Source organism: Melanostigma gelatinosum (genome assembly GCF_949748355.1).
Source record: "Melanostigma gelatinosum genome assembly, chromosome: 23".
Classification (NCBI taxonomy): domain Eukaryota; kingdom Metazoa; phylum Chordata; class Actinopteri; order Perciformes; family Zoarcidae; genus Melanostigma; species Melanostigma gelatinosum.
Genome location: NC_136656.1, coordinates 10,853,534 through 10,861,889, shown reverse-complemented (window position 1 = coordinate 10,861,889; position 8,356 = coordinate 10,853,534). Strand labels below are relative to the sequence as shown.

General features: G+C 44.6%; 1 protein-coding gene across 1 annotated transcript; it reads right to left on the bottom strand.

The window, feature by feature from the left end:
* Positions 1-959: 959 nt before the first annotated feature.
* Positions 960-7,815, bottom strand: syt4 (synaptotagmin IV). Its single transcript, XM_079295448.1, has 5 exons — positions 7,610-7,815; positions 5,345-5,964; positions 4,906-5,229; positions 1,806-1,926; positions 960-1,371 (listed from the first exon to the last, which is right to left on the bottom strand). The coding sequence occupies exons 1-5, from the start codon at positions 7,641-7,643 to the stop codon at positions 1,052-1,054; spliced, it is 1,419 nt and encodes a 472-aa protein (XP_079151574.1). The 5' UTR covers positions 7,644-7,815; the 3' UTR covers positions 960-1,051.
* Between the last annotated feature and the right edge of the window lie 541 nt (positions 7,816-8,356).

Below are 8,356 nucleotides of genomic sequence, written 5' to 3'. Positions count from 1 at the left end.
TCCATTAACCTAAAAGGAGCTAAATGCTTCTAGTGGTAATACTTTTCTTCTGAATATACACACACACTTAAATTCCCACACTGGTGAAATAAAAACATCAAACTTTTCTCAGAACTTGCCATATTTTATAGTAACGTACATACATTTACATTTCAGCTGTCTTTGTGCTCACAGTAAGGGGGGACAAAACACCTACAGTAAACATGTGGCTCACACGCACACACACACACGCACACACACGCTCACACACACACAGTCGCTTCAGTACCAGCACTCTCACATCGAACACACGCACATAAATGCATCCACAGTTAACTGTCCCCAGTGCACTCTGTCTGTTCCAGTCTATTCTCAAACCACCTAATTTAGGCTTTCTTGTACTTAATAAATAATCATCTATGAAATACCACTTATACTTACAAAACATGTTCAACAACTCAACCATAAGAGTACAAAACAAGAACATAAATAAAAACAATCTTTATGAAGAAAACATTGTCGTTATAAAATAAACTTTAATAATCCACATTTTTTACAGCATTGTCAGATGTGGTTCATTCTGGTTTTCATACGATGGTCTAGGTTACTATTTATAGGAGGAAGAGCCGGAGAAAGAGAAGAAGAAGAGGGAGCAGAGGAAGAAAAGAAGAAGAAGAGTAATAGCGACATTTAAGACATTCTGCACTGCACACGGTTACAGTGACAATTGGTTGTTGCCATGGAGATGATGTTGCGTGTTACCAGGTGATTTTTCGGCAACAGTCTTTGGGATCATTTAAAGCTACAGGGTTCTCTTTGTCAAGCCCCGCCCTCGCCCGCTGAACCCCAATAACTTCAAAGATCAGTGATTGAGTGATTGATTGAATGATGACATCACTTCAAATGACCCTCCCCATAACACAAAAGCCTCCCCCCCCCCTCCCAATTTGTTTCCCCCCTCGCCCTCACTGAAAGTCCAATGGGCGTTAAATCCCGCCCATCCTCATTCCATCGCTCTCGTGGTTGGACCAGATCAGACATGGACGGCAGAATCCACTAACACCGCGGCGTTCTAATCCTCTGACAAGCCGTGCCACTTGGCAATCTGGCGACGCGGGTGGTCACAGATCTCCCTCCAGTGCTCGCCGGCTGTGCCCGCCACCGACGTTCCCAGCACCAGGCGCCCAAGGCTGGTGTTGGGGCAGCGCGAGTTGCCTGTGTCTGAGTCCATCAGCAGCAGCTCCACGCTGGTGTCTCTCAGGCCCTCGTCGGAGGGCAGATCAAAGACAAAGAGCTCGTTGAAGACGGGGTTGGGGGAGCACTTCTTCACGTGGGTCTTCTTCTTACACACGCGCTTCTTCCCTTGGTACATGTTCACCTTGACGTACGGATCTAGGGTGCGAAGGATAACAAGAGCAGATGAACAAAGTAAGGACAAAAGCAAAAAAAAAAACACAGCATGGTGAATATCCCTGCAGCGGTTGCAGAGTGGGACATTGCTCCTAGGCCGGATCAATACCGCAATCGATAGAGCGGAAATGATGGATGTTAGTGATGGGGACACAAAAGGCTGGCTGTGTAAACACTTTGAGTGTGTGTGTGTGTGTGTGCTTGTCACTAAAGTGCTCTCTATCCCATCCAGATCACATTACTTCAGTGCGGTGGCGGTGTCATTACTATCGCAGCATCCAAAGTGGTCTGGGCTGCTTGGCAGGAGGAGGAATATGACTTCCGTCGCATTCGTTTTATGGGTATGTGACTGAAGTTTGTGCACACATGAATGGATTGCATTTCGAAAGGTCCCGCTGAAAGTGTACCGTGTGTACCTGTGGGTCCGTTGTTTTCAGTCTTGGGCAGGTGGCGAGCTTTGAGGACGACCACGGTCAGCGTGTTGGTGGTGGACTGGTAACACAGGGAGAGCAGCAGCTCGCCTCGCCCCGAGGACTTCTGTGGAGAGACGGACATTGTGTTGTTTGTTTATTGTTGAGTTAGGCTAGAACCATTGCCACATTTTTCCTTTACGTAATGAAAAAGTAATGCACACGTATTCAGTAACACCTAAAAGAGTTTAACTATTGGCTAAACTATGTATTAATAAATAACTTAGTAAATAATTAACGACTATCGACAACGTTGTGGAGAAGCCTCTTGTACTGCCAGTCGTGTCAATTCATCACCTGCTTATGTGTGCTCTCATGTCTCAACTAGCACAAACGGGTGAGGGAGAAGCTCCCTTCTCTGCGCTAGATCTGTGATACACACACACACACACACACACACATCCACACCGAAGAGATCGGCTGCTGCGATCACACCTAACGGGCTCATGGTCGCCATGGCAATGAGAAGTAGCACACGGGCAAAGACAACCTCTACCCCTGACCTGATGTTAAGGTCTCTGAAAATACAGATGTGAGTGTGCCACAGATGTGTTTCTATATCATTCCTCCTGGGTAGATGTATTATAGATGAGAGAACAAGCGACTACAGACTCACACACACACACACACACACACACACACACACACACACACACACACACACACACACACACACACACACACACACAGATCCTACTCTATTCTAATGTTTTTGTCGTCCTCCAGGGTGAAAACAGGGCGATGGCTACGCTGCTTGAGACATGCTGAATTGATTCTCTGCTGCGTGCTCACACATGCGCACACACACACACATGCACACATTACCCGCACAAAGCAGTGAGACTAAATCTATGCCACGCAGACAAAGAGAGCCACCACCCTGTAAGCAAAGGGCTCCTTCTAATCAGATGGAACACTGTATACGGCTCAAATTCAGCCAAAATCAATTGTCTATTGCACATCATACACATAACCACATGGTGACATTAAATACTAGATGTAATATCGATGAGCAAATCTTAATCTTCTTGAATTATTTTTGTTTCTTTGCACAAATTCCTGTTGTCCATCAAAATAAGGTTGTTTGCACTTTGATTTAAAGGAGTTCTCTTTCCAACGCAGAATAACTGGTATGTTCTCTTTAAATAAAGAAAACACTTTGAATAAGCACAGCTGATACACAGTAAACAACTACAGTTAAAGTTGCCGAGCCTTTTTCTCTCTTCACCTGCCGGCATGGAATTACACGATAGAGATCAGAAGAAGATCTCTGCAAAGCAACGTCATGGATTCTAAAACTCATTTTCTCCCTGCAGCAGAGGTGTATGAGACCCGATTGAGAAATGGAACTGAAAAAATATGCATGGTTAGTCTCAGCGTGGATAGAGCCAGCAGAACATTTAAGAAATAGTATCCTCTTGATGATGAATAAAACATAGGGAGCTCTGCTGAGGGGGAATGTACATTTTATATCTCTCAGAATCTGAGTCGCATTTCCCAGCACTTCTCTAGAGTACTATATCTTATCAGAGATCTTTATAGATATTACAGAAAGCTCATATTCCTCCTGGGAAGGCACAAATGAGGGTGAACATTTCCTCTCCCACCCGGTAGCCACGTGTGCTTCCATTAAAGCAGAGTACAATATCAGTCCTCAAATCTATAATTACATTGATATCATCTCCCATTCCACCTGCAAATGGACGAATGCTCATGTACAGCCAAACCATCTAGTACCAATCTATAGAGCACTGCTGTGTACTAGACCACAGACCTTTGATAAGGACAGTTATCATCTTACAATCCATCGTTTAAATCGATTTAATGCAATGCAGTCAACCCTGCTGCACAATCCAAGTTGAATCCAATGCGTTTTTAAGGAAATATATATATATATACTAATGGGTATTTTCTGTCACAGTACTACAGCACAGCATATCAGCCCACATCTCAACAAACTGGCTCTGATACTGAAGATACATGACGTTCCTCTAAAAGGAAAAAGGTCCCACTGGAAATGTGCTTGAGTACGTTTGTGGTCCTCACAGTTGCCGGGAACAGCCAGTATGGAGCAGAAGTCTCCTGACCACCAGCCCATAGATCCATAATGTGCGGTGTGGATATCCCCCATCTAATCAATACACTACTGGGAATGTTAAAATGTCCATGTGATTCCCTTTCAAATCGACCGTCCCTGTGTCACTGTTATAATTCTCTTGATTGAATTGAACACAAATTAACCATCATTTTGAGTCATTTGATGGTTTGTTAAGTGGCAGGTATTTTCAGAGGAAACATGTCACATTGTATGTGTTACAGCTATAACGTAAACGTCAGCTCTTCAGGATTTAGGTAAAATCAGCAAAAAGGAATAGAATAAAAAAACTGATAATTGACAAAAACGAACACCAAAGGCTTTTAGGCTTCCAAACTGCAGCGGCCCAATAAAGAACAATACCAGACCTCAGTTGAAGCTTATAAAGACATAGCCTATCCCCATTGGCTTCATTTCACAATAACACTTTTCTAACCTAACCAGTGATGGATACAATGAAAGGGAATTGCTTTATTGAATTCGCTAAATGTATTAGCTTTCATTCAAGGTGCACATTATGCCATTAGAGCTAAATTAACACTTGAAAGCAGTATGAGATATTTCACTGTGTCAGGAAAGAGGCATTTGCATTTAGACGAGTTAGAGAAAGCTCCATGATTAAAATATCATCACTTATTGATAGGAAAATGGATTTCAGGATAATTATGTACTGACTTGTGTACTGATTAATATCATATTAGTGGAAGCACTTTTGTCACGACGAGAGAAATGATGAGTCATTGTTGGACCAGTTTTGCAATTTCAAGTAATGTTGCGGTGAGACTATAATATAAATGTATAGTATGCGGCAAAATAATTTTGAGACACTGTATGTGTCATAAATCGAAACCCAAAGATTGTGCTCAAGAAAACTGATAACTGATAATAATAAAAACAATTTAGATAAATCATGAATTCAAGAGGTTCAAACAGGATCGTTCCAGATCTTACCTTGACATTCTTCTTGATGATTTCTCGGCTCATTAGGACACGCCCCTCTGATAAGTCGACCCCGGACAAGGGTACAAGGGTCTCTCCGATGACCTCATCACGGGAGAACCTATCAAAGCTCAGCACCATGAAGTGAAGGGCCAACTCCGACACTCGGGCCAGCGGGATCCCGTAGAAGCTGAAGGTCTCGTCAAAGGCGGGGTCAAGAGTCTTCCTCAGCACTCTGGTCTTCACCCGGTGCTTTTTCTCCGGCAGCAGGGTCAGCTTGATGTAAGGGTCAGAGGTCAGCGACTGCTCATCAGTCGGAGTCAGGCCATGGGCTTCCTAGATCAAAGTCAAATCAATCAATCAGACAAGAATGCATGAAACCATTTCTCTCAAAAAATGAATGTCAAGACACACAAAGACGTCAAACCACCAGCCTAAACACGTACAGTACCTTGATATGGACGATGAATGCTTTCTTCTCTGGCTGGTATTCCAGGGAGAAGTGGAGGGTCCCTAGTCCGCCCTCGCGCTCCTCTCCCTGGGGCTTGTCCACAGCCGGGGTGGGCGCCTGGCTGGTGAGGGTGCTGGCTGGAGAAGGGGGATCACGGCGGTCAATCACCCCAGGTTGGGTGAACCCTGCATGGGGAGAGGGCAGCTCCAGGTCCGGGGAGCTGCGCACCTTCTGGTTGTGGTGATGAAATGGTTTGGTGGTGAAGTTGCCATTCAGATCCCTGTTCTCCAGATCCAGATGCAGAGCCTGCCTAGAACCGTTTGGACTCGAGGCCAGTTTACCGTTGCTAGTCGGACTCATTGGCGCCGCGGTGTGGCAGTTTCCGTTAACATCAGTTTTACCGGTGTCGTTAGTTGTCATGGTGGCATGTGCAGCGAACTTCTTCTTGCTGCTGAGGCTCTCCGGGTAGATGTCGACCCCTTTCAGCATGTGCACAAACTTGTAGGGAGGTGTCTTCTGGGACTTGGCGTTTTTACGCTGGCAACAGATCCATGCAAACGCTGACACAGTGAAGACAAGGCCGAAGACACTCACCACAGCGACACCTACTGGCACCGCCACTGTGGAGGAGGACAGAGAGAGAATATAACTTTAATTAAAAATGTCTGACCACACACCTCAACAAACACTATACAACAAGCACCAGTAAACCTTAAAAAAAACACAAAACAATTGTTCTCCTCAACAGATTTAATTGTTGCACGGAGGCAATTCAAATCTTTTGTGGGTGTGACTGATGCAGGCTGCAGTGTTGACTCAGATGGAGATGAAGACAAAGCAATCTGTTCAACCCTGAAGAAGTACGATCACTGTGTTCATATTCCAAACAAATCCTCAGGAAACAGGTGGTGGAAATAATGAACTGCTGGGAAAGCAGTTGGTGTATCATGGTTCACCCTGATATCCCAACTGATATGATGGCATAATAGCCCAGAAAGTAGTGATAGGCCCCGTGTTATATTCATTTATATTCCTCCTACTCTTCAGCAGTATCGGTACTTTAGGGACCTAATTCCTTTCAATGGCACTTTTGTCTCCTATAGCGTCACTACAACGGTACTATGGAGACACTACTGGGATATTTGCCACTCAGTGCTTCGGTTCTTTGTTTTGTGGTTTTAAACTGTGACTCAACAGCAATCATGCTGCCTTCTCATGCAGTCAGAGTTAATAGTTCTATTTCAATGGGGGAAATGCGCACTATTTCCTGCAGTTATGAGGGCGGCCCAGTGGAAAAGCAATCAGGGTACCACCCATACAAGGAGGGAGTGAGAGGGGTGGGGTTGGGGGGGGGGGGGTGAGTATATCACTCATGTGGGCCACATACACAGGTAAACAGCAATGTATCACAATAGTATAGACGTACATTCTTCTGTGTAAGTTGTCGGCATAGAATCGATCTAAAATGTATTGCTAACCTGAAGGGACTGCCTCTAACTAACAGGGACAGTAAGCTCATTGCAAGTTCAGATCACAGCACTTGTACATTCTGTTTTCTCCCTTTTCTTGTCATTAATATTTCAGCCTGACTTCCTGGGTGGACAGGTTTTCAAGGCAACAACAACAGACAGATGGATGTGGCAACGGGAGGGCGGTGATTGAGCTGCTGAATCGAGAGGAAATAAAGGAAACAAACAGGTGCTTTCCAGGCTTCACCTGTGCTTTAGTGGAACCTGCTGTACTCAAGTATATTATTATTAATAATAATAATGAATTTATCTAATCTAGTCGTAAAACATGTCACCTGCACCCCATTGGTTGGTTTTCCTGATGATTTGCTGTCACCCTTAAGCTAGCTGTAAAATGGAGGCTGGAGCTTTTCCCAAACACAAGGGGGGGGGGGGCCAATCATATTTTTGGACCGCCCTTTAGACACGCCCCTGAACAACGCACTGGACAAAGCCATTCCCTTTAACTTGAGTATTGTTTAATAGAATGGGCTACTCTAACATATAGCTATATTTTTTTTAAACAACAAAACAGTGCATACATCAAAATGAAACACATTCGCTTCTTTTAATGCTCATTCGTATCTTAAAAGGAGTAAGATACTAAAATGAGCAACGCTCGCTAATACTTTTGAGACAAGTGACGTGTAATGATTAACTCTGCACTTTTTGAAGATGAACAAGTCCAAGTCTACCAACAACAACATCACACATTAACAACCGTTTCAATCTAATCAATCAAACTGGTCCCACTCACCGAGCTGAGCTCCTTCCTCCACAATTGGAGCCATGTTCGCTGTCCAAGGTGCTGAAACGGTCCGTCTGCTTTCACACGAGCTCTCTTCTCTACGGCGGTGAACTCGCTCTCCTGATGACGAGGTGCGGTAAATCTCCACAAAATCTCGGCTTTGATTACGTTTAATAATTGAAAAGGTTCAATAATTGAAAAGGGGCAGCCTTGTTTTCCCAGAGAGAAGGATGGAGGGATGCTCTGTCCTCACGCTGCTGCTGTTACTCTGTGATGCATGAGTGTGTCTCAGAGGCGGCAACACCCAGTTTCTTCTCTCTCTCTCTCTCTCTCTCTCTCTCTCTCTCTCTCTCTCTCTCTCTCTCTCTCTCTCTCTCTCTCTCTCCTCTTGTTTGCTCCATCTCTCTCTCACCCTCCGTTCACCAACTCCTCCCCCTCCCTACCGGTAACGCTGAGCTCATCAGTGCTGACGCAGTAGTGACGGAGGCTGGCTGTGAAATCAGGAACCCCGGTTCAGCAGCACAACAGGGCTGCCAATTCCCCTGATTGATTGGAAGTGAACGGCCTTCGTCTCAATCGCTCTGTGTCTGTGTTTAGTTGCGTATTTCTGTGTGCGTAGGCCTTCTTCCCTTTTTGTTAAGACTGGTGAATGGATGTGTTGTACTGAGGCCCTATCATGCATTAAAGTTAGTTGTAATTTGTCTGGTTTTTATGCAGTGATGTTTTCCTCTGATTTATAGATTGTTAGAACAACAG

Bases quoted from the DNA above. Each gene is read 5' to 3' on its own strand.
- syt4 (XM_079295448.1), bottom strand. From the start codon at position 7,643: ATGGCTCCAATTGTGGAGGAAGGAGCTCAGCTCG. The intron at 5,965-7,609 runs GTGAGTGGGACC...CCTCCTCCACAG, and splicing joins GGAGGAAGGAGCTCAGCTCG to TGGCGGTGCCAGTAGGTGTC. The intron at 1,927-4,905 runs GTAAGATCTGGA...GTCTCTCCACAG, and splicing joins TCATCAAGAAGAATGTCAAG to AAGTCCTCGGGGCGAGGCGA.